Here is a 26682-nt window from a genome sequence, read left to right as displayed (position 1 = left end):
TAGATATTGTATGGGTACTTCCTCATATTAATGAAGAGAAAAAGAATTTTTATATTGCTTCTTTGCATTTTCATTTGTTGTAAATATGTGCTTGAAAATCAAGGTGAATTAGCTTTGGTTTAGATACTGTTTTGTTTCACAAAAATTTCTATCTTTTGTACTCAGTTGCTGACTATGTTGTTCGGCAACCTAAAATGAAAGTTTAGATTTCTGGGTTTAAAGGTATTTTTTAATTATTATTTTTATTTTATTTATTTATTTTTTGAGAGGGAGTCTCATTCTGTCACCCAGGCTGGAGTGCAGTGGCGCAATCTTGGCTCACTGCAAGCTCCGCCTCCTGAGTTCACACCATTCTCCTGCCTCTGCCTCCCGAGTAGCTGAGACTACAGGTGCCCGCCACCATGCCTGGCTAATTTTTTGTATTTTTAGTAGAGACGAGGTTTCACAGTGTTAGCCAGGATGGTCTCGATCTCCTGACCTCGTGATCCACCCACCTCAGCTTCCCAAAGTGCTGGGATTACAGGCATGAGCCACTGTGCCTGGCCATTTAAAGGTATTTTTGACATAAAGGTCATTAGGGTTCCAAGTACTGCAGTCTAGAAATCTTTTCATTATATTGGGATGGGTTTTGGAATATAAGAAAACATCTAAAATAGGATTAGAGGTTGCTTCATGAGAAGAGACTTGATTATTAGTAGTAATGAAGAAAAGAATGCTGTTTTGGGAGTTTTGAATAAACTCAAGTTCTTAATGGTTAATTTGTTAAAAAGAAAGTGAGAAAAAACCCATCTACTTATGTATAAAGGAATATTCAAAAAGAAAATGTAAAATAGGGGAGATCTGGTAATCTTCCCACAACAACTTAAAATTTGAATGCAATGTTTAGCTTCCATTAAATTGATTTTGATGTAAAGTTTTTAGTACTAGTGGCAGGACATTATTCTCTTTGAGGATAGCAGAATTTCTGATGTCATTTTTATTTAATTAGATTTTTATGATGCTGTGTTTATATTAATTGGTCTGTAAGCATACGTAGTTTTAAAATAAAGGTAATATACTTTCTGGCGAATGCCCTACAACTTTGCTCATTTACTGACTTAGAGGCATCACTGTGGCACAACGTTTCTTTCCATACTGGGTTAAAAATAATTTAGTAAAAATTATCTTTAAAACAGGAGCACTAAAACATATTCTTTTTTTCTGCAGAGCTCCAGGGATTGTTTCACAACAGTGAGGCAAATTGTAATTGGCATGTGTTTGTGAAGTAGTTTAATCATTCTAAATTTATGGTTTCTGCTGACTCTTCAGTGTACTTTCCAAATAATCTGTGACTGATCTTGACAAATATTAGTCTGTAGGGTTTTTGGAGAGGCTGGATGTGTTGCTAAGATGAGCTATACAGGTTTCTTCTGCCCGATCTCCTCCTCATGGAATTTTCCTTTTATTTTAGCAGTGACAGGAAATAAGGATGATTGTGCCAGAAAACAAAAGCTGTAGTGCCAACCTAATTATGCTGTTATTTTAATCCACTGAGGAGCAGGTCTCTAAGTAGAAAAGGATTGTTTTTCCTGAGTGAGGTATTCAGCTGTTTTGTGGCATCAAATCATTCTAGGTGAATGTATGCTCTGGTGCTAGTCACCCAGATTGCTCACCTTGAGTGGTATATACTGTCTTATGCTAACAAGCCCAAGAACACAGTGCAGTGTTGGAGCAATGTTGGTGGAGCCTCTACTGCTAGGGTCTCTGGTCAGAGAGGTCATTAGGTTGGCCCGGAAAAAGAAATTAACACCATATTGGTTATAATAACAGTGCTGCTTTACTTAATCCATTTCCTTCTTTGTGCATCTTTACACAATTGGTGTAGGGCAAGTAATTTCATTTTCATGTATTTGGAAACAACTGATTATCTATTGAAAAAAATTGTGTAATTGTTTCAGTTACCTACATAACAAACCATCCAAAGCTTAGTGGCTTAAAATAACTATATTTTTCATTATTTTCTGGATATAGTGAACTCAGTTGGGCATTTTTCATTTAGGGTTTCTCATTCTGTTGCAGTTGAATATTAGTAGGGGCTGTAGTCCTTTGAAGGCTCAGCTGGGCTAGGTATCCAAGATTGCTCACTCACCATTGAAACTCCTTACTTATGGCCTCAGCTCCCAAGAACATGCATTCCAAAATGCAGGAAGCAGAAGCAGCCAGACTAGTTAAAGGCTGAGAACTGGCCTAGCTCACTGCTGCCATATCTGTTGGTCAGAGCATTCTCAGGGCCTGTCCAGATTCAAAACTGTGGAGAAATAGACCCCATGTCATGCTGGAAGGGTATAAAAGTCACATTATTGCAAAAGACCACTTGTCATGGAAGATATTGTAGTTATCTTTGGAAAATGCAATCTGTGAAACTCTTGATTAAAAAAACCACGTACAATGCCTTAGAAGACTACATTTGTATATTCTTGCATAGATACTGTGTGTTTGTGTGTGTGGCATAGATATTGTATATGTGTATTGTGCATTTATGTATGTATTACATGTGTATGTGTGTATATATGTACATGTATATGCATTAATATATACGTGCATAATACATATATGCCATCTTAGTTTGTTGGACTGCTATAACAAAATTTTCTAAGTTGAGCAGTTTATAAACAACAGAAGTTTATTTATCACATTTCTGGAGGCTGAGAAGTCCAGGATCAAGAAATTGGCAGATTCAGTGTCTGGTGGGGGTCCACTTCCTCATAGTTTGCACCTTCTTGCTATGGCTTCACATGGGAGAAGGGATGAAAGAACCTCCCTCTTGGGCCTATTTTTTTTAGGGTAATAAATACAAATATTTAATTAAATATTAATAGGAAATTTGGCTGTGTGTGTATATATATATGTATAAAATAATTACATATATATGTATGTATGTATAAAATCATTTTAACTTTTATTTTAGATCCGGGGGTACATGTGTAGGTTTGTTACATGGGTATATTGCATGATTCTGACATTTGAGATACGAATAATCCCCTCACACAGGTAGTGAACATAGTACCTAACAGATAATTTTTCAACCCTTGTACTTCACCCTGTCTCCACCCTCTAATAGTCCCCAGTGTCTGTTGTTGTCGTCTTTATATTCATGATTACCCAGTGTTTAGCTCCCACTTGTAAATGAGAACATACAGTGTTTGTTTTTCTGTTTCTGCATTAATTTTCTTAGGATAATGGCCTTGGGCCTATTTTATAAGGGCACTAATCCCATTCGCTAGGGCTTGGCCCTTATGACCTAATCATCTCCCAAATAGTTTCACCTCCTAATACCATTGACTTGAGGGTTAGGACTTCAATGTATGAATTTATTGAGGGGGAAATGCAGACATTTGGACCATAGCACACATTTACATTAATACACATGATGCCTCAGTATCAGTATACTTCATTAGACTTGGCTAGAAAAAAAACCACACACACACACACACACACACACACACACACACACCTCACATTACTTTTAATTAGTTTTCACAGATCTCAAAACTACCTAGCAATGGAACTAACTTTCTGGTCAATTCGAGTTACCACTCCGTAAGAGACTGTTTTACATTGTTTCCTCTATTCTCAAATCTCAAATACCCCTTCCCACTCTATTCACTCCCAGTTGATGATATTGCTTTTTATTTCTCTGAGAATAAAGCAGTCAGAGGAAAATTTTAGTTCTCTTATTACCAGATCTACCAGCTACCTGTGTCATTACCCATATTCTGTACCTTTCTTCTCTGTGAAGAATGGGTAGGTAACACAGAGTATCAAGCCTCTTACCTAAATCAAACCCTCCCCTTTTTTCCCCAGAATCACATCTGTTCATGTCTACTCAAGGATTTAACAGCTGCATCATCAAATTTTCTCTCTCTACTAGATTACTCCCTTCAAAATTTAGTTTTAAATTTTGTCAAATCTTTTAAAAACCCTTGCTTAACCACACAGTCACATTCTGCTACCCCATTTCTCTGCTTTTAGTTACTGCAGATTATTCAAAAGAGTTGTCTGTGCTCTTTCTCCACTTCTTCCTCTCACAATCTCACTCACACTCACACTCACTCCAACAGTTCATTGAAACTGTCCCTGTAGAGGTCAGTGACAGCCACCACAATGCCAAATCCCCTGGCCAATTCTCAGTTCATATTTATTTAACCCCCCAGTGCATTTGACAAAGTCCTCCTTAAAATCCGGTTTTCTAAAATTTTCTCCCATGCTGTAGGTTGCCTGTTCACTCTGATGGTAGTTTCTTTTGCTGTGCAGAAGCTCTTTAGTTTAATTAGATCCCATTTGTCAATTTTGGCTTTTGTTGCCATTGCTTTTGGTGTTTCAGGCATGAAGTCCTTGCCCATGCCTATGTCCTGAATGGTATTGCCTAGGTTTTCTTCTAGGGTTTTTATGGTTTTAGGTCTAACATTTAAGTCTTTAATCCATCTTCAACTAAATTTTGTACAAGGTGTAAGGAAGGGATCCAGTTTCAGCTTTCTACATATGGCTAGCCAGTTTTCCCAGCACCATTTATTAAATAGGGAATCCTTTCCCCATTGCTTGTTTTTGTCAGGTTTGTCAAAGATCAGATAGTTGTAGATATGCGGCATTATCTCTGAGGGCTCTGTTCTGTTCCATTGATCTATATCTCTGTTTGGGTACCAGTACCATGCTGTTTTGGTTACTGTAGCCTTGTAGTATAGTTTGAGGTCAAGGGCTAATATCGAGAATCTACAATGAACTCAAACAAATTTACAAGAAAAAAACAAAAAACCCCATCAACAAGTGGGTGAAGGATATGAACAGACACTTCTCAAAAGAAGACATTTATGCAGGCAACAGACACATGAAAAAATGCTCATCATCACTGGCCATCAGAGAAATGCAAATCAAAACCACAATGAGATACTATCTCACACCAGTTAGAATGGCAATCATTAAAAAGTCAGGAAACAACAGGTGCTGGAGAGGATGTGGAGAAATAGGAATGCTTTTACACTGTTGGTGGCACTGTAGACTAGTTCAACCATTGTGGAAGTCAGTGTGGCGATTCCTCAGGGATCTAGAACTTGAAATACCATTTGACCCAGCCATCCTATTACTGGGTATATACCCAAAGGATTATAAATCATGCTGCTATAAAGACACATGCACATGTATGTTTATCACGGCACTATTCACAATAGCAAAGACTTGGAACCAACCCAAATGTCCATCAATGATAGACTGGATTAAGAAAATGTGGCACATATACACCATGGAATACAATTCAGCCATAAAAAAGGATGAGTTCATGTCCTTTGTAGGGACATGGATGAAGCTGGAAACCATCATTCTCAGCAAACTATCGCAAGGACAAAAAACCAAACACCGCATGTTCTCACTCATAGGTGGGAATTGAACAATGAGAACACATGGACATAGGAAGGGGAACATCACACACCGGGGCCTGTTGTGGGGTGAGGGGAGGTGGGAGGGATAGCATTTGGAGATATACCTAACGTTAAATGACGAGTTACTGGGTGCAGCACACCAACATGGCACATGTATACATATGTAACTAACCTGCACGTTGTGCCTATGTACCCTAAAAGTATAACAAAAAAAAGCCATGAAAAAAAAATCCAGTTTTCATTTGGCTTTCATGATACATATTCTCCTGCTTTTCCTCTCACCTTACTGCTTACTCCTTCTAGTTTCCTCTGCTAATACTTCTCACTTTCCTAACCTCTGAGTGTTGGAAATCAGTGTCAGACTTAGGATGTCCAAAATTGTTTCCTTCTTCCAGACGTGCTTTCCAGGCCACAAAACAAGAGTGATACTTTACTCTGTTAATAACCCACATCTAGTCTATCAGCAAATTCTGGCACCTCTACCTACAAAACATGTCAAAACTTCAAGCCCTTCTTAATATCAGCATTCTTACCTTCATCCAAGCAGCTGTTATGCTGTGAACTGTTGCACTAAATAGCCTCCTGATTGGAATCCCTGCATTCCTCTTTGTCTTTTTATGGTTTATCTTCAATAGAGCACTCAGAGTGATGCTTTCGAGACTTAAGTCATATCACATCACTCTTCTGCTCCAAATCTCCAGTGACTTCCCATCTTGCTTAGAATAAAAGCCAAAGCCCTAAAGATGTTTTACAAAATCTCTGTTTAACATGGTGCCTGCTGCCTCTCTGCATCATCAGTCTTCCCTTTCTCGAGACACACTGACCCTGTTCTTCCTGAACATGCCATGTTTACTTCCACCTCAAGGCCTTTGCGCTTGTTTCTTATGCCTGAAAAATGTCCCTAGTTTTCTGAAATGTTGCCACCTTACTTCATTCAGGTGTATTCTCAAAGTTCAGCTCCCAAAAAGTCTTTGCCTGACCACTCCACCTAAAGCAGTACCTTCCCCAGTGCCCCAGCCAGCCTACCCTTGGCCACTCTGATTTTTCTTTTTATAATTTATTACCATCATTAATGATTTGCCTATTGCCTGCTCTCTAGATCAAAAGTGCCATGAGAGCAGGGACTTTTGATCACAACAAAGTGTTAGTACTCAAGAGGTGCTGCACAAGCATTTGTTAGTTAGATGAATGAATGAATGCTTGTGGATGTATACATGCAATGGACTTTCATATAGGCTTTGATGGGAAAATAATAATTCAAACTTTCTGTTTTATACTTAAACAGGTGACTTTGTTTTATCAATAAGAAATGTATGTGTTGGAAACAAATATCACATTGCCTTTATGGCTTAATCGTCAAGATTCCAATTTTCCAGATGGTATAGTTTGCTTAGGCTTTGCTGGTTTTTGAGCTGGCAGGAATTTGTGAGTTCTCACCTTTTGCCAGCATTGTGTACCATCAAGATGCTTAACTTTTCTTCATCAGTTCATCGATTAAAGAAAGGAGAAGTTAGAGTGTATGATTCCCAACATCTTCTAGTTAAAAATAATTTCTCTTTAAGATGAATCTTTAAAAGTCTAATGGGGCCAGGTGTGGTGGCTCATGCCTCTAATTCCAGCACTTTAGGGGGCCGAGGCAAGAGGATTACTTGGGCCTGAGAGTTTGAGATCAGCCTGGGCAACATATCAAGACTCTATCTTATTAAAAAAAAAAAAAAAAAATTAGCCAGGCCTGTAATCCCAGCCACTCAGGAGGCTGAGTTGAGGGGATTGCTCAAGCCCAGGAGATGGAGACTGCAGTGAGCTATGATTATATTACTGCACTCCAACCTGGGAGACAGAGTGAGATCCTGTCTCTTAATAGAAAAAAGTCACATTAGATGATTTCTAAGTAGTATGATGTTCTGAATGTTTTAATTATAAGATCACTGCCACCTCAAAACACTACCTGATTCTACTGTTTTGTGATTTGCTGTATAGCTAATTTTATTTATAGCTTCTTTGACTTGAGCTTATTTTGGCAAACATCTTTTTTAGGGTAAATCTCATACAGGTATTTTACTAACATCTTAAATCTGCCTTCAGAAGCATTATTTATAGATTGGTTACATCCTAAGAATTTTAAGTATACAGAAACCAAAAGATTCTAAAATCAAGATTTCACATATCAGCAAATAGGACTTGAGTTTTTAAACTCATACATTATTTTTAAGTACATCTTTTTTCTGAAGCATCTATTCTCATGACACATTTTTCTACTTTTAAGGTTAAAACCACTATAAGGTCCATAATTAAGTTTGTTAAGATGTTTCCATTTAACTCTTACAAAGGTGACAATTTTTATTAAACTGAAAAGACTGGAAATCTGTTACACCAGAGGGAGTCGGGGAAGGACACACTGTTTAGAAAAGCTAATCAGAAAATTAGATGAGGCCTAGAAATCAGGAGTGAATTTCACTCCAGGGACTGTGGCATTATATTGAAACATTAGTTGCTTCAAAATAGGGCAAATGATTCTTCCTCTCCCAACTTGGGTATCCCTCCTGGAGAAACTAGAGTTATTGCTGGATGGTTGAAATTTTTGCTTTTATGTGAACTGCAACTTCTGTGAGGGAAAACAGCTCCGGGCTCCTGTGTAACATTCTGTTCTAAGTTTAGTAACTTTGATTTACTAAAGAAATGAATAATCTAGGATGTGGTAGAGATAAATGCTACTTTTGCATGATCCAGATCAATTATGTTACTTTGTTAGATGTCACTACGTAGAGATTTTTGGGTAAAGGAGGTAACGACTTTCAGACTTTAAAATTAAGTTCCTCTTTATATTACCTTAGTGGTTCAGAGAAATGAGCACTTTTCATAGTTTAACTATTTCTCTTTTTCTTTTCATTCCTTTTCCATGTCTCTTGTATTTCACCCAACACCAAAAATGCCCTTTCAGAAACACAAAGTAGATCTTTTCTACAAACTACGCCATGTGATGAATGAACTTATTGACCTGCGAAGGCAGCTACTGTCTGGTCACCTGACTCAGGATCAGGTGCGGGAGGTTAAGCGGCACATCACCGTGCGCCTGGACTGGGGTAATGAGTAAGTATGAAAATTGTTTGGGTATCTCTCAGTTTCATTTATGATAACTCAGTCTTCAGGGAGTTTGCACCTATACAAAGCTTCTTTTTAATGATTCAAAGACAATGTTATATTCTTCACTAAGCTTTCATAATTTTTGCTAGGAGCAATTATTTGTCCTAGTTAGCAAAGGATGCTCACTGGTTCTAGTTGCTGAACCTCTTTTAGCCTCTGTTTTTGCTTCTGGAAAGAAGAGGTAAATAATAGGACTAGATTATCCTATAAAGTTAAATTTCTTTGACCTCAGATTTCTTGATTCTACACCTCCTAATCAGAATACACTTAAAAATATATTTTAGTGCTGTCTTCAAATGTGAATTTGGTGTCCTTTACATTTTATATAGCCATACAATGAATCTGAATGAGCATAACCTACAAATGGAAACTGTCTACATTTGTACTTCAGAATATTTTTAACTACCTTGTCATTCAGTAATAGTCTTGCATTTATGTAATAACTATGATTTGCTATTGCCATACAAGTACAATTTGAAGACTTTGGTATGGGAAGTTAGGGTATAATTTTCAATGGATATAATTGATATATCAATAATTGATATAATAATTAATATAGCTTTATAATTGATATAAATTTCAGGTGCTTTTGTCTCATTCTCTTAAAATTGGGTCCATTGAACTTTTAAGTGACCAGGTCGCCTTCTACTTAAAATATACATATACCTTAAGTATATTTAATATATGTATCTTTAGCTCCTTATCCTTTTTGGGAGGGGCCCACCAATAAATGAGATCTACGCGCCCATTTCTGGAAGCCGGAAAGTAGATGAAAGATTAATGACAGAGTAAATCCATTATATGTGGAGGAAACCTTAGTTAATGAGAGAGTCAGTCTGCCCCGCAGCTCCCAGAATCATAGAAGGTGGGATAGGCTTTGAAGCTTTGAAAAGGACTTGGCTTAAAAGAGTGTCTAAGGAACAGTCTACCTCAATCAATGAGCAGAAGGCCTGGCCAGGTATTTCCTCTTCAGATAAACAAATATAAAAAATGGCCACTGGGAGAAAACTGGGCAACAGTAGTGTGAACTGGGACTTTCTTGCAAAACTCTCCACATTCTGGCATTTAAGGACTTTAAAGTATAATGAGCAGATTGCTCCCACCTACCAGAAAGGGAGACTTGCCAGTCACCTACCCATGTACAAAAAAACTCTACATTTCTTCTGCTATATGTTAAGTTTGAATGGACAATCAGGTATAACCAGATGTTTGAAGAAACGCTTCTACAGGACAGAGAGAGACCAAGATTAACGAAACACCTGTACCCAAAGAAAGTAACCTGTCCCCAGAGCAAACTGAGATTGATAAAGTACTTTAAAACAAAACAAAACCAAAACACTTTAATATCCTCAAATAGAATCTAAAAGATCCATTATGTAGAATAAGATGCCATGTAAAAGAAGTGGAGAATGTAATTTCCAAAATAAAATACTCATAGAAGATAAATTTTATGTAATCTCTAGGAAAATAAGACAAATATATAGGCAATACATGAGGAAAGAAATTCAATGCAAAGGCTCTACCCAGGGAGATCCAGTATCAAACATTTTGTCTTCCAGAAAAAGAATAGAGGAAATTCTGAAGGAATAATAGAAAATTTGTCAGAGCCAAAAAACAGGAATCTTAAGATTGAAAGGGTCCCACCAAATATTTATAATGAATGGGAAAACAAAACAAACAAACAAACAGAAACTCACAGCGAGGCCCATTAAGATATCTTAGTATTCTAGGAATGAAGAGAAGACTATTTAAGGGTTTTAGACAGAAAAATAGTTCCTCTCACAAAAGAATAAGTATCATACTGTCCTCAAAAGTGTTATCATTAACACTGGGTGCTAGAAGATAACGAAATAATATCTTCAGAGTTCTGTAGGGAAATGATTTGCCAGCCAGAGTTTTATTTTACAAATCCCAACCATCTAATTAAGTGAGAGGGAACACAAACCATAAAGCCATTTTTAGGTATTCAGGGATGCACAAAAGTTACCTCTCATGACCCCTTCTTAAGAAGGGACTTGAGGATGTGTTCCTGCAAAGTAGAAGAATAAATCCGGAAAGAGGAAACATGGAATCTAATCAACAGTGGATCACACCCAAATTGGTACTGTTCATCAGTAGAAAAGAGAAAATATAACACTAAATTGGTTGTGACCTTTTTGAAGCCACAACTTTATATCCTTGTTTGTTTTGTTTAATTACACCCTCTCATGACTGTTAGTAGGATTTCTTGGCACCTACCACAGACTACCTTCTATAATAGTGTATAACATGAATTTAGGTGTACCATCAGTGTTCTCTAAATCTAACTTTGGGGAATAACAATTTAGTAAAATACAATATGTTGATGTACAGCATAGCTACTGATTCTGCCTCTTCAAACCCAAACATTTTTATATTATGAAATTATGTCACTTTTTATTTTTAAGTCAATGATAAGAATACAGTAATTGCAAATATAACATTACTGTGTGCCAAGCAAATTGGTCACACTTGAACTGATGACACTAATAAATGTGTAATTCATTATGTTGCAGTTTAACTGCAACTATAGAGTCCATTAAATAGAATTATTTCAGAACTATCAGTACCTATACCTCTTTATTATGAAACTTGAAAAACAACCAATCTGATTTTGCAATCAAATCTGAAAATAAATAGATGACAGCTTAGAAATAAGTTCAAATTGCACTTGAAAAAGGCTCAGAACATTATAAATACCTGCCAGTAAATTACAGGGCTATTCCAATTTCATGACTAACTTTTTCTCAATGAAATATGTTTGTGTGTTTGTGTGTGTGTGTGTGTGTGTGTGTGTGTTGGAGGGGTATGTGTATGCATATCTTAATAAGCAAAAATGAAAAACACAGTTCTACTCCCCTCCCCACCTCCCTTCTCCCTCTTTCCTATTTCTCCTTTTCTCCCTTCCCTGCATTCCGTCTTCTTTTCTTCTCCTTTCTTCCTCCCCTTGCACTTCTTTCCCTCTACCCCTCTATTCCTTTTTTTCTTGTTTTCTCCTTTCTTTCCGTGGAAAATATAGTCACTTAAAAACCTAAACAAGAACTTTGCAGGTCTGTCATTATTGAAAGGAAAAGACATGTTGCACCAAAACTGATAGGACTATTCTTTCTGGTTTCTCCTTGAGCTTACTCTTTTAAAACTTTTCTTCCTATTTTGAAAGAAAAGATGGTATATTGTAAAAACAAAGTCATTTCATACCATTAGATTATGTAAAACAGACTGTTCCACACAAAAGCTGAGAACAGATGACTATAACCATTGTTCCCATTTTATTCTGATAGTTCCACACTTCTTGTTCCACCACACTTTTATAAATGCCATAAAATCTTGAAGTTTAGCACACATTAACATGTGAATCAGTGTTTGCCAAATGTATTTTAATGTTTTAATTGATGTAATTAAATATATGATTGTAAACTCTTATGCCTTTTCTCTAAGCTCTTACACAGACATTATAGCTCTGCCTTTTCAGAATCTATTTCAGAAACTAGTAATTGTTATTAGTAGTGTATTGATTAAATATGTCTGCATCACTATGGCAAGTACATGGTCTCACTTCATGCACTGTTGTAATGAAATGCTACTATGCCTTGGCCAGGCGTGGTGGCTCACGCCTGTAATCCCAGCACTTTTGGAGGCCGAGGCGGGCAGATCACGAGGTCAGGAGATCGAGACCATCCTGGCTAACAGGGTGAAACCCTGTCTCTACTGAAAATACAAAAAATTAGCCGGGCGTGGTGGTGGGTGCCTGTAGTCCCAGCTACTCGGGAGGCTGAGGCAGGAGAATGGTGTGAACCCAGGAGGCAGAGCTTGCAGTGAGCTGAGATTGTGCCACTGCACTCCAGCCTGGGCAACAGAGCAAGACTCCGTCTGGAAAAAAAAAAAAAAAAAAAAAAAACAGAAGAAGAAGAGGAAGAAATGCTACTTTGCCTTTCTAGGACAAGAGCTCTGTTTACCCATTGAGGAAACCTAGGCTCAAAGGCACTTTTCCCAGCGTTGTATGGTGGAAGGGTAGAGCTGGTATTTGTACCTAGAACTGATCCCAAAGCCCATGTGCTTTATGCAGAACCTTATCATCTATCTAATTATGTGTGAGTCTTAAAACCAGGCACATTATTGCCAGTATTTTTAGTCATTAAGCTATTTGATCTTTGTTCTGTTCTGCAAGTGTGAATACTGTTACATCCCGTGATGTATATCTGAGTAACATTCAGTTAGAACTTCCAAGGATAGAAACTGAACTGGTCCTGTAATCTTTCATTTAGAGTTTTAATTTAGTGAGGAGTTCTTCACATCTAGATAACAATTTTTTATTCTGTTTCCTGAGATTAGGAATTATTCATTTGGCCTAAAATTTGAATATTCAGACATTAAACTTATGTGACTTAAAATTATTGGCCTAAAATTTGAATATTCAGACATTAAACTTATGTGACTTAAACTTATTGGCCTATATGTAGATACTCCATAAGTACAAATTATTAAATTGTATCAGATAGAAACCAGCACTTACTACATTGTGCTCTTATATTTTTAGGAACTGCAATACAAGAAGGGCAGAAAGTTGTGTTCAAATTAACTAGTCATCGTCTTTGCTCAAGTGTCTTACATAGAGAATTAGTCAGTTAATTATATCTACTCCAAATAAATTTTAAAATGATTTGTCTAGTGATGTAATTTTAATTTAACTTAATATTTGCAACATCTTCTCTAAAGATGCTAAGTTTCTTCTGTTTCTAATTTCATCACTACAGTAGCTAGCTAGGTTAAAATTGCATTAACTGAGAACTGACATAGCCTAATTGATCTCTGCCTTAGAAAAATACCTAAGAAATATTTTATTCTTAGAATAATAATTTAACAAATCATATATATATGTGTGTGTGTGTGTATATATATATAATTCTGGTTCTTTTATTCTCTTTCTCTCCCTCTGTCATTTTTTCTTCCTCCTCCCCTTTTCTACTTTCTCATATTTTTACATATTCTAACCCATCTATATCTCTTTCTTCCCACTTAGTATATGTCTCTCATCAAGGGAATTGCTTTTGCAGTAAGATACACAAGCAGTAGTTTAGTTTGTTATATGCAGAAAATATCCCCCAGTGAGTTTCCTCTAAGTAGATTTTTAGCCAGGATCTAGAAAGGTTTGTGGCTTAGTACTTTACCCTTAAGGACTTACTGATATTTTCCGGCTTTAGGACACCTGAAATTAGCAGAAATTTTCGATGATTTCACAGTTACGGTTCTTCCCATACCTGGTGGTGTGCTCACTGATCAGTGTCTTGCCCTGTTCACAGTCTGGGATGTCTTGGCTATGTTTAAAGTATGTATGGTCAAAGTCCTGTCAAGCTTATGTTCAATCGACTGACTAAAACACACTCTTACACAGACACTCTTTTGGCATTTTTTGCTTATCATTATAACCTGCACTCAGCACTTGGTAGGCACTATGTGAATGTATTTGAGTAATAAAGTGGATTTGTTTTCATGCCTGGTGGACACTCATTAATCAATTGATATTTGTTTCCTTCTGATTTGATGTTTGACACAGAATCATCTTTCAAACAGTTATGACTAAGTTGATTTTACAACCACTTGTAGCCATTATTACTTATTATAACTTTCACAGTTATTTTAAAAAAGACAGCAGGTATAATGGAAATACCATACGTTCAGAATGAGAACAACCTAGCTTGAAACAAGCCCAGCTCAACTCCTTTAATAAGCCACTTAGTTAACCTCAGTGGGCCTCAGTTTCCTCGGTTAAAAAATGGATCTAATACTGTCTACTTCCCAAAGTGCTTAGAGATGATGTACATAAAGTGTGTAGCCCAAGTAAATGTTTGGTAAAAGGTAGTAATTACTAATTATATATTTTTGTATGTTATGTAAATATAAATATGCTATGTTTTCATTAGTATAGTTCTTATCGGTATGCTGTTTTTACTATAAGCATTAGAAAAGGGCACTGCTCCACAAGAAATCTTAACATCTCCATCTTTTCTCAACTGATACTGGGTCCCCATCCCCTGGGCTGCGGAACCCTGTTAGGAACTGGGCCGCACATCAGGAGGTGAGCTGCCAGTGAGCCAGTATTACTGCCTAAGCTCCACCTCCTCTCAAATCAGCGTGAACCCTGTTATAGTGAACTGTGATGCGAGAGATCTAGGTTGTGCGCTCCTTATGAGAATCTAATGCGTGATGATCTGAGGTGGAACAGTTTCATCCTGAAACCATCCTAACCCCTGCACCCTCCCCCCGATCCGTGGAAAAATTGTCTTCCATGAAACCAGTCCCTGGTGCAAAAAAGATTGGGGACAACTGCCTTAAAGTATCCATTGTATATAATTAATTAACTTCAGATTATTTTCTATATTCTGTGGTTCAGATGAGGAGAGGAAAAAGATAAAATAGAACATAGAATAGAGAGTATAGAGCGTTTAAAAGAAATAGAGATTTAGGGTCTCAGAGAGCTCCACCTGAAAGAATATTGGGTCAGGATTTATGTCCCTTATTAGCTGCTGTGTCCCTAGGTTGAACATGAGCTTAGCACAGAGTAGATTCTAATATATATTTGTTGAATTATTGGAGTGAATGAATGAATGATCAATGATGGGTGAGAGAAGACCAAGTATTTTTGTGAAGACTGTTTACCTAAACAATTGGTAGGACCATTTCTGAAAACTTAGCTCTGTGCTACATCTGTATGTAGATATACATAGATGTTTGCCCCCTGCTTGTGTTCACCTGTTTAAAGAGATTTTTATTCAGACACCATACTTCTTTGACCACAATCCCTATACTCTAAGCTAACATTTTGGCTAACAATGTAACATAGGGATAATAATTAAAATAACAGTAGCAATTTACAATGCCAGGTACTGTGCTGGGTCCTTTATGTGGATTAATCCTTACAACAGCTTACGATAGTAGATTTTAGACAGTGTGGTTTGGTGGTATACCCAAGATACAGACCAGCCGATCTGACATCAGAACCCATGCTCCTTAATACTGTAATGCAATGCATCTTTTACTGTGAAGATAGAGATTATGTTGACCATTCCCTGCATTCGATGTTTACTATTCTTGGAGTAAACCATAGGAAAAAATAGCCAGGAGCCTCTTTTTGAGAGTGAAGTTTGCAGTGAACATGTATTGGTTCTCACTGTCCAACATCTCTGCCTTTTTCAGATGAGGACAGTCACTAATATAACTTTCGCAAACTACCCTTTATCCATTAAAGATAGTCTTAGTAGGAGGAACTCTTTTTGGTTTTTACCAGATCACCCATTAATTATTCTCTTATTTCTCAAGATAATGAAATTACAAAACTAAAAGATACTGTGCTCTAGTTACTTCTAGGAGAGGGAAAACACTCTGCTCTCGAGAGGATTAACATGAAGAATATGAACATTTGCATGACTCAGAGCTACTGTATTCTTTATGTCTAACACCATTGGTAGGATACCTGATAGTTCCTCAGAAAGTTCTGTGGGGTGGATAAATATTTATATGGGTGGGCGGCTGACTGTACAAGCAAGCTAAGGTTGCCATGATGCTAAGATAGAGTTCTTATAATGCCCGTCTCCACACATGGCCATCACTGTGTGGTGCACTACCACAGAGGAGCACATATACTCAATTCCAGACCTAATGACTTAAATGTCATCTGGATATTTCTTAAACTGTTGTATCTAATACAATTTTTTTTTTGAGATGGGGTCTTGCTCTGTTATCCAGACGGGAGTGTGGTGGCATGATTTTAGCTCACTGCAACCATCACCTCCTGGTTTCAAGAGGTTCTCATGCCTCAGCCTCCCAAGTAGCAGGGATTACGGGCACACACCACCACACCCAGCTGGGAACACACCACCACATCCAGCTAATTTTCGTGTTTTTAGTAGAGATGGGGTTTCACCATGATGACCAGGTCAGTCTTGAACTCTGACCTTAGGTGATCCACCCACCTCAGCCTCCCAAAGTGCTGGAATTATAGGCCTGAGCCATGGTGCTCAGTTGAAAACATTTTTGTTTGAGACAGGGTCTCTCTTTGTCCCTGAAGCCTGAGTGAAGTGACACAATAATAATGCACTACAGCCTCAAACTCCTGGCTCAAGTGATCCTCCTGCCTCAGCCTCCTGAGTAGCTGGGACTGCAGTCACATGCCATCACAACCTGGCTAATTTTTTTTTTTTTTTAAGAGATGGGGTCTCACTGAGTTGCCCAGGCTGGTCTCAAACTCCTGGTCTCAAGCATTCCTCACTCCCTGACTTCCTAAAACTCTGGGATTATAGGCATGAGCTACCGCACCTGGCCATAAAAACACCTATTTTGATTATATTATTTACTCATTGTTTTTTGTTGTTGTTGTTTCCTAATTGTAGGCTAGTTCACATATATTTTTAGATCTCAGATGATTAAAGAATATGTATGAAATGTTGTCTCTTCATTTTTTATTATTTTAAAAAGTTTAAATAATGTGACTACAGAAAATTTGGAAAGTTTTAAATATTACTATTTCAGTTTTCTAATACAAATGCTAATATCATTCTTGTGATCTTTCCATTGTTTTTCCATATCTCTATAAAAGTATTTTAAATATTTGAGATTATATCTGCAAAACTATCTTTATAATGTCAGTTGCTTTTTATAAGAAGGGGGTAGAAAGGATGTACTGCACCTCTCTCTTGCACTCCATGAACACTACTGCCTTTGCATGCTCTAAGTGTTAGAAGCCAGAGGCCTGAAATTATTTCAGATAAATGAAGAATAGCTAATAAGAGGTGATGGAATGGAGTGTTTCTTTGATATAAGAAGTCGGGATCCTAACTGTAGAAAAATAAAATTTCATAGATTTAAATGCATTAACTTCAATTGGCATAGTTTTATCATTAAATTGTAAACCATCATGGATAAGGCCAACAGTTTATTACTGATCTTCTCATTATGTAAAACTGTGGGTTATTTTTAGCATTTGGTTCGAAAATTTTTTCTCTTTAAAAACTCATTTTTTTAAATAGTGGATAATAGAAAAAAACACTACTTTAATTGAAAAACATAAGTTTTTAACCTTTAATAGGAAAATGTTTTTTCTTTTTTTCTTGCCTGCTAGAAAGTATACATCTAAATTTTAATTCTTAATCCTAGTAACCATTTTAGCATATGCTGTTAGTACATTTGCTTTTATAATACTTTCTCCATATAGGTTTGATTTTCCATTTTTATTTTATCAATCTTACTGCAATGTAATTTTATCAGATATTTTCCTATAAACAGGGTATAAATTGTAAATGAATCTGAATTTTGGATGTGCACCTGATTTTATTTTCAATGATGAGTTTTATGCACAGAAAGAGCTTATAGATTTAGCTGTGCTAGCATGTTCTAAAATAGTTCATAGTCTAGTTGAAGAGAAAAAAAAATCTTTCTTCTGTATGATCCCATGGAATGCTTTTTCCAGACACAAGAATTCATAACCCTTGTTTTGGAGTAGAGTGGTCACAGAGCATCTCCAAAATTCTGATGAGAGTTACAGACCCTCTCCTCAGAAAAAATTTATAATGAACACACACACAAACTCATCCCGTGTCATAAGCAATTTCAGAGGTCTACAACCCTATAAACTCCATTGAATTCCTGGTTTAGAGCTGTTGTCTTAGAGTGCAAGAAAAGAGCTAACATTTATTGACCATAAATTACATACCATTTTGAACCCAAGTGTTGACTGTGTCCGGAGTTATTTCCACTGCCTAATACTGCCATTACCATCACTTCTTCTTACTGCCCCCAAAGATCCTCCAAATACTGTTGTCTTGAGTAGTAATATTTGTTGGTTAAACTTTTATCTAATGTTTCTTAAAATGTTGGTGCTAATACATATCTAGGTGTTTACCAGTATCAGTATTAGTTAAATTGAAAATGAGATGAAACTCAGCCAAATTATACATCTCTTTGAACACATGGACACAGGGAAGGGAACAACACACATTGGGGCCTATCTGGGGGTGTGGTGAGGGGAGGGAGAGAATTAGGAAAAATAGCTAATACATTCTGGGCTTAATTTCTAGGTGGTGGGTTGTGAGGTGCAGCAAACCACCATGGCACACGTTCACCTGTGTAACAAACCTGCACATCCTATGTAACAAACCTGCACATCCTGCACATGTACCCCAGAACTTAAAAATAAAAAATAAAATAAATGAATAAAGAGAAAAAGATACATCTCTTTGCATTTAGTAACTTTTAAGAGGTGAATTTTATGTGTTTGACTTTGAATTACACCCTGAAGATTTTTTTCATCCTAATGAAACTAATGCATAACTAAACCTTGAGCATAGCTGTCAGATGGGGAGAAATAGAAAAATAAACATGACTTATTAATGATCTAAAGAAAACCTGTCCTTAATGAACTCAAGCATGCTGATATAATGTAATACTGAATGAAACCTTTTTACCTTCATGAGTGGAACTGCCTGAACTGGAATTGTGTCAACCTTAAATCCCTAGCCTCATTTACCCAGAAGTGAACAGAATTAGATGTTGCTGTATAGACACATGTTCCTGCTAGGACAGTGTCTGATCCTCTGTCCACAAAATGTGGTAGGTATGGGTTCCCAGGCACATAAAGAGAGATAAGTAATCTGAGTACATGGCATGCTGAGTGTGGTCTTTCTCTTTACTAGACATTTGGGCCTGGACCTGGTGCCTCGGAAGGACTTCGAAGTAGTGGACTCGGACCAGATTAGTGTCTCAGATCTCTATAAGATGGTAAGAAATCTAACATGAGGTAGCTTGTTCCTGCATACCTCATTTTTTCTCTTTTGTTTATTTTCTCTAATGTTATGAAACAACATTGCTAAATTTTTTTTTGCCTCTTTCTCAGTGTATTTAAGTGATATTTCTTATTCTGGCCATATCTGTCACACTAGCTTTCCAAATAGGATTCCACTGTAGTAAACTACAGATACTGGGCTTACCAGATTATCTAGGTGTTACTTCTTTGTTGACTTTCTTGGTGAACCAGAGCTCCTTCAGCCTGCAGCGTAACTAAAGTTATGTCTCTTTCCTCTCACCTCTTTAAAAGAGAAAGTAGTTAAAGCTGGAAAGAGCCAATTATTAGGTAATATAGAAATTAAGCCTGGAAATAATGTACTAGTCTTTCTAGAGAGACAGAGCCTGATAGATTCTTAGCTATCTGTTGGTTATTATAAAAATCTGTTGGGTCGACTAATCAAGATTACGTTTTATAGTCTAGATGCAAAGTAAATAAATGAAGGGTACAATATTTTAAAGTAAAATAAATAGAAGAACCTTAGGTGGTGACAGTTATGCTTAGACTAACAGACTGGATAAAAACTCATTTTGAAGAGTATGTATTTGATGAGTATATATTGGTGAGTTTTGTAAGTTTTAGAGTCTGTTTAATAAACTGTAATATTTTTAGGGAGCTTAGAGGGTACCAAGTATGTTGCCTGGACAAGGACCTAAGGAAATTTGCCTAAGTAATATGCAAATAACGTATCAATTGCTTCTGCACATTTGTTTGTGTGTACTTACTAGCCTACCCAAGCAATTGTGTTCAGTTGCTTTAACTATGCTGTATGCAGTACAATAGGTTGATAAGTGTGAGATATAGAGATTAAAGATAGCTGGATGTGGTGGCATGCACCTGTAGGTACAGCCAGCTACTTGGAAGGCTGAAGTGATAGGATCGCTTGAGCTCAGGATTTTGAGAGCAGCTTGGACAACATAGTGAGACCCATCTATTTAAAAAACAAAAAGTATGAACAAGACTTATCTATTCCCTAAAGAATCTCACTATCTAGGGTATTGGTTCCTAATCCCTTTTGGGTCATAGGAGATCAGGTGAAACTTTCTCCCAGGATAATGCAAGTATGCTTTGCATACAAAGTTTTATAATCAGTTTTAGAGAATTGATGGATAGTTTCTCCTGATGCTTGCTCTGAAGCTCATGGATGGATCCTATGTTAGAAACTCTACTCTAATGGAATCAATAGACCACAGTCAAACAGTTGCCATACGTGTGCTGCATATATGTGCTGTGTAGCATAATTTAAGTATACAATGATGCTCTTAGAGGTAGTGGCTGGTTTCCTGGGAGTAGAAAAAGAGAAGGAAAGACATTCCCAAAAGGCACACAGCATATGGAAGTGGCAGTTCCAGGAAACTATAAGACATTTCATAACTTTGGCATAGAGTACCACTAACTCATGTTAGTGAGTGGGAGTGAGGCCAAGAAGGAGGCAAAAGTCAGACCATGAAGAGCTTTGTATTTCTCAAATTAGAGTCTATCCAGTAGTCTGAAAGAAGCATGAGAGTGACATAAGCAGATACTGGTTTCAAACATTGACTCTGTCTAGAGAGAATATAAAATGCAGAAGACTGGAATGAGGGAGGAAAGAGACCCACAGTAGTGATTCAGGTAAGAAAAATGGCTAGACAGCAATGGACAAGAAATACAATAAGAATGTAGATGTTTGGAATTAAAATTGATAAATTTTGATGATCAATCAGATATGGAAAGTGAAGAGAGAATGAGAGTTTGAAACTAAGAATTCCCCTTGGAATACTGGCTTGGAGGATGCTGTTTTCTTGGTAAAGGTTTTGGATTTTATTCTTAGTGTGACAGTAAGCTTGTGAAGGTAAATTGAACAGGAGAATCACATGATCAGCCTTACATTTTTAAAAGATGCCTTTGCTTGCTGTGTGGAAAAGGATTGGAGTGGGGCAAGAATAGAAGTAGAGAAGAGTCATTCAAGCAGGAGATCTTAATTTCAGTAGCTTGAGCTAGAGCTGGAAGAGTGAAACTAGTAAGAAGTTGTTGGATTCTGAATATATTTTGAAATTAGAACCATAGTTGTAGATAGATTAAATTGCCATATGTGTATACAAGAAAGAGAAAGGTCAGAAAAGAATTACACCTGTGTTTTTGACCTGCCTAATTATATAAAAGTGAAATGGGAAAGCTTGTGGAAGAAGCAGTTTGGAGAGTGAAGCAGTAAGGATCTATAGTTCTGATTTTCTTTTCACATTTGAGATGCCTTTTAGACATCCCACCAGAGATGCTGAAAGTCTAGAGCTCATAAGTGAAGTTCAGATAAAAGTTTTAGAGCCATCATATTACATATGGTATATAAGGCTGTAGGATTGAATTAGATAACCACCTCCTTGCCCAGACCTTCATACAGTGAAACCCAGTGGCCATACAGCACTTCCAGACAACCAAACGTCAATAGACAAAGATGTCACATAATGTCCACTATTTGGGTGATGGGTACACTTAGAAGCCCAGACCTCACAATTTTGCAATATCCATACAACAAATCTGAATCTTGAAAAAAGAGAGAGACAGAGAGAGAGAAAGAAACAGAGAGAGAGACCAAGATGAACAACATATGGAAGCAACTTGGAAGAGACAGCCCAACAGAAGAAAATGGTGATTGCTGTCTGCAGAGAGAAATTAAGAAACAATTAGGAAATAAAGTACAACAATCCAAAGAGCTTTACAAAATTAAAAAGCAGATTACTGGAATACACTTGGAATAAAGGTTAGAAAATAGAGAAAAATCTCCCTGAAAACAGAACAGCAACAAAATAAAGTAACAGTAGGAGAGAAAACGTTTAAAAGTTTAGAGGTTCAATTCAGGAAGCCCAGTATTCAGAAGAAAGAATAAAGAAACAAAGAAAGAAAATTACTGAAGGAATCATATTAAAAACTTTCTCAGAACATGGATATGAGTCTCCAGATTTAAAGAGCCCAACATAATTATGAAATTTCAGCTCACTAGAGATGGAGATGAGCTTAAAACTTCCAAAGAACAAAATGGATCACATACAAAGGATTTGTTGTAGGAAAAACATTTGGCTTCCTAGTAGCAGCATTAAAAATTAGAAATAAGAGCATTACCTTCAAAATTCTGAGGGAATATAACATTCAACCCAGAATTCTATATTTACTCAGCCACATTATAAATCAAGTGGGAGAGTAGCCTAAAGAGAATTTTGGTTACTCAGAGTCTCAAAACAACAATAATAACAATGCTCTTTAACTCCTTTTCAGGAAACTACTGAAGAGTAAGTTATTCCTTCTAAAATGAAGGAGTAAATAAAAAGGTCTACTGTGTGTTATCCAGGAAAGGGATTCTGACACAATGAAAGCCCTCTTTATTTCATTTTCTGCTAAATTTCCTGTCTTTTTATCTCATGTATTTGCTTTTTCATACAATTAGATATGATAAAAAACAATTATAAGAGTCCACACATTTATTAAAAACCACTTAGGATTTATATGTTAAATTGCACAGTAAATGTTTTGGTTAAATCTTAAAAGTTCAAGATTCAAAAGAATATCCTTTTAGATTTTGTGTTAACATGTAAATCTATTACTGGAAGTGATGAAGACTTTATATGAAACTTTCTGATTATAATACTCCTTGTCATTGATTTTAGGGAAAAAATCCTGTATGAATAAGATTATACTTAAAAGTTTGCACTCATAGCATTTTTTTTAATAAAAAATGAAGCCTCCATGCAAATGTTGAATGATAATGGTTGATAAGAGTCTCTTTAAATACACAGTGGGATTTTGCATTCCTTTTGTTTGTTTGTTTTATTTTGTTTGTTTTGAGACAGAGTCTGTCTTTGTTGCCATGGCTGGAGTGCAGTGGTGTGATCTGGGCTCACTGCAACAACCACCTCCTGGGCTCCAGCAACCTTCCCACCTTAACCTCCCAAGTAGCTGGGAGTACAGGTGTGTGCCACCACACTCAGCTAATTTTTATTTTATTATTATTATTATTTTTATTATTTTGGTAGAGATGAGATTTCGCCATGTTGCCCAGGCTAGTCTTCAACTCCTGGGCTCAAGCGGTCCTTCTACCTTGGCCTCCCAAAATGCTGGGATTACAGGCATGAGGCACCATACTTAGCAGGATTTTGCATTCTTTATGATGAAAACCAGAGGAAGTACTTAGTGCTCTTCAATTCTGCATCATAACAACTCTAAATCCATTTTAAACAATAGAGAATTGGTGCTGCGAAAATATAAAGTATTTCAAAAGGCACCACAAACTATTTGTGTTCATCTTAACCATGCATCTTTGTGAAATGTGACACTCAAAAATTACATAATATGAGAGTTTCTAAACTGTGGCAAGATCTAACAGAATGCTCGCATTATAGCCCCCTGCTTCATTATTATCCATCCATGTTATCATGTATTGGGATTTGTGTTTGCCCGTTGTCTTCTTGTGTCAATTAATATTTTTAATAGCTCAATGTTTATACATTCATTTCTTGAATAAATCAGTCAGATTATTTACTAAAAATCAGTAATTTTATATGCTTTATCCTTTCATAGATTCTGACTAGATATGCCTTATATTTCCTTGTAGGACTCACAATATTTAACACAATCCCCAACCTATATAGCAGGCAATTAATTTTGTTATTCAGTTGGTTAGCATATCCAAAGCTGCATAGTTTCTTTCCATATTGCTAGACTTTTGTAGACTAAATGAACAAGAGACTTTACAGGGCTGAAAATGATTTCTCTACTGGAGAAAAACTGGCAGAGGCAGTAATGTGTTCCATGCATTTCTTAATTAATTTATATTTTTGATATACATTGCTAGGTACTTATAGTATAAAGATAAATAAGACAGTGTTTTGCTCCCTGGAAGTGCAAAGTCTAGAGTTACGTAGCAAACATGGAAACAATGCATTACAACCCTAATAGAGGTGATGATTACACTGAAAAGGGAGGTATTGGCTGACCAGCTGAAGTCTGGTTGACAAGAGTGCCCTGAAAGAGGTTCCAGAATGCCAGTTCCGATGCCTTTCTCTGGCTGTCCATGTGGTGTGCTTTCAGACTAAATCATTCTCTCAAAATTTAATGACTGAAATAAAAAAATGACTTATTATTGTCAACAGGGATGTTTCATACTGAAATTAGCTGCTTCATAAACTCCTTCTGTAAATAGTTCTAATTGAAAATTTATGACTACCAAGATTGGTAGTCCTTTTGATTGGTTAACAGTAAATCTACTTGAGAAAAATGGCTTAGTGTAGCTCCTGGATATAAAATAAAACAACAGAATTTATTTTAGTCTAGTAACCTTCCAGTGAGATATGGTCAGTAAACCACAGAAAACCTGATTTGTTTTTGAATGCTTGAATTTTTTTTTTAACTTTTTTAAAACCTATTTTATATGTGAATTTTTCTTTTGTGCATATACATTCTATATGATGTTTTGCCCAGCTGGTGGAGACTTGATTTTTTGTATTTCATATATATCATGGGGACATATATTTCCATGAATGAACATTAATACTCAATAATAATTGGTTAATATTGCTAATATACACATGGATATTTAGTAGTAAGCAAATATAGCTGGTCAGACACATTTAAATTAATATTTAATTGTACTTCTCTTTTATATAGGGTTAAATATATGTGTTTGGAAAAGAAATGGAAACTTCCACTGCCACAACCATTCTTCTTACCCATGTGATGTGGAGCAATTCAACAAATGAGTGTGGTACCATACCTCTAGGGTCCAAAAGGAACCAGGATGAAATCTCTCATTGTTGAGTTTACCAACACCAGGCACTGAACATTTGTAAATTCACCATTATTCCTGGCCAGGGTTTACTTCTAAATGTGTATGACTTTCTATAATAACAGAATTATATAATAATAGAAAATATAATATTCTCTCTATATAGAATATATAATAGAATAATTATATATAGAATATATAATAATAGAATAACAATTATACTACTAATATACCAATTGTGCATAATAATTATCAGCCACTTACAGTATGATAGGTAATATGCTGAGTCAGTCTGCTCAAACTCTGTGAGGTTGAGTTAGGCATAAAATTTTATACTCACTTTTCAGATGATGAATACACAGATATACGTGTGACTCAAGATTCAAAACTGGGCTGGTCATGGTGGCTCACGCCTGTAATCCTAGCACTTTGAGAGGCCAAGGCGGTCAGATCACGAGGTCAGGAGATCGAGACCATCCTGGCTAACACGGTGAAACTCCGTCTCTACTAAAAATACAAAAAAAATTAGCTGGGTGTGGTGGTGGGCACCTGTAGTCCCAGCTACTCAGGAGGCTGAGGCAGGAGAATGGCGTGAACCTGGGAGGCGGAGCTTGCAGTGAGCCTAGATCACGCCACTGGAATCTAGCCTGGGCGACAGAGCAAGACTGTCTCAAAAAAAAAAAAAAATTCAAAACTAGAGGGTTGCAGGGGGTGGCATCAAGATGGCTGAGTAGAGGCACCTGGTACTTGCCTTCTATTCAGTGAGTAACTACATATTGAGTAGAGCATCTAAGACAGAATACTGGAGTTCATCAGGGAAGTGACAAGAAACTTCAGAGTCATGGAAGGAGAGGGAAGCAAAGCAGCCAGCCCATCCAGGATAAGCTTGGAGCTAGAAGGAACTCCCCATTGTGGAGAAAAGGCATTGTTCCAGAGAGAGAGTTTGGGCTGGGCCTCACACTACCTCTGAGATTCCACAGAGGTACCACAGAGACACCACAGCACGGTGTCATTTTGAGAGCCTAGCTCCCACCAGACTGCATTTTTCTACCCTTGGGTCCAGCACACCTGAATCTCCACATCCCTGGAGCCCTGCTGACATCCCCCTATGTCCATTCAGAGGGCTGCAGCATCACAATACATACTGGACCCAGCATTGTTCCTGGGTCTCCAGCGCTTTAGCCCACACAGTGACTTACACCCTGGGGAATGAGTGGTGCAGTGCACCTAGGAGACTGCCCCCATGGCAAAGAAAGCTAAAACTTATGCTCCCCAGAGCCTGAGAGCTGCATATCTGGGGCTACTGCCACTGATAGCAACCCTGCTCCCTCCAGTGGCAGAGCCACTGCATACCTGCACACACATTCAACACATTCAAGAGGCCTGGGGGACTGGTTCACCTGTGTGCATTGTCCCGGGACCTGAGGACCGATCTGCCCCATACACTGCCATGGGCACATAAGTGCATAGTCCAAGGAACTCACCTGTCACCACCAGTACCCACACATACCTTCCAGGACCTG

The 26682-nt window shown here is 37.1% G+C and overlaps 1 protein-coding gene and 1 long non-coding RNA gene across 12 annotated transcripts in view; one reads left to right on the top strand and one right to left on the bottom strand.

Moving 5' to 3' along the window:
* DOCK3 (dedicator of cytokinesis 3) overlaps nucleotides 1-26682 on the top strand; it is a 735525-nt gene that overhangs the window by 392134 nt on the left and 316709 nt on the right. For 10 of the 11 annotated variants that reach the window (XR_008523281.1, XR_008523280.2, XM_024244830.2 and 7 more), the window contains exons 6-7: nucleotides 8353-8501; nucleotides 19259-19343. Coding sequence is in view for 9 of the 11 variants with exons in the window: in XM_024244830.2 (XP_024100598.1) it covers nucleotides 8353-8501; nucleotides 19259-19343 (234 nt within the window). In the remaining 2 variants the exon portion in view is untranslated. Of the gene's footprint in view, nucleotides 1-8352; nucleotides 8502-19258; nucleotides 19344-25048; nucleotides 25139-26682 lie in introns of those variants that run through there. The other variant, XM_063722476.1, reaches the window with a different exon arrangement.
* On the bottom strand, nucleotides 2641-26242 carry LOC129058248 (uncharacterized). The gene is made up of 4 exons (XR_008523284.1): nucleotides 26124-26242; nucleotides 25500-25666; nucleotides 19553-19650; nucleotides 2641-2809 (listed from the first exon to the last, which is right to left on the bottom strand). It is a non-coding gene; the product is annotated as an uncharacterized LOC129058248 (long non-coding RNA).

This window comes from Pongo abelii, chromosome 2 (genome assembly GCF_028885655.2).
Source record: "Pongo abelii isolate AG06213 chromosome 2, NHGRI_mPonAbe1-v2.0_pri, whole genome shotgun sequence".
In the NCBI taxonomy this organism is placed as follows: Eukaryota; Metazoa; Chordata; class Mammalia; order Primates; family Hominidae; genus Pongo; species Pongo abelii.
The sequence above is the reverse complement of the archived record's forward strand: the minus strand, read 5'-3'. Positions and strand labels throughout refer to the sequence as shown.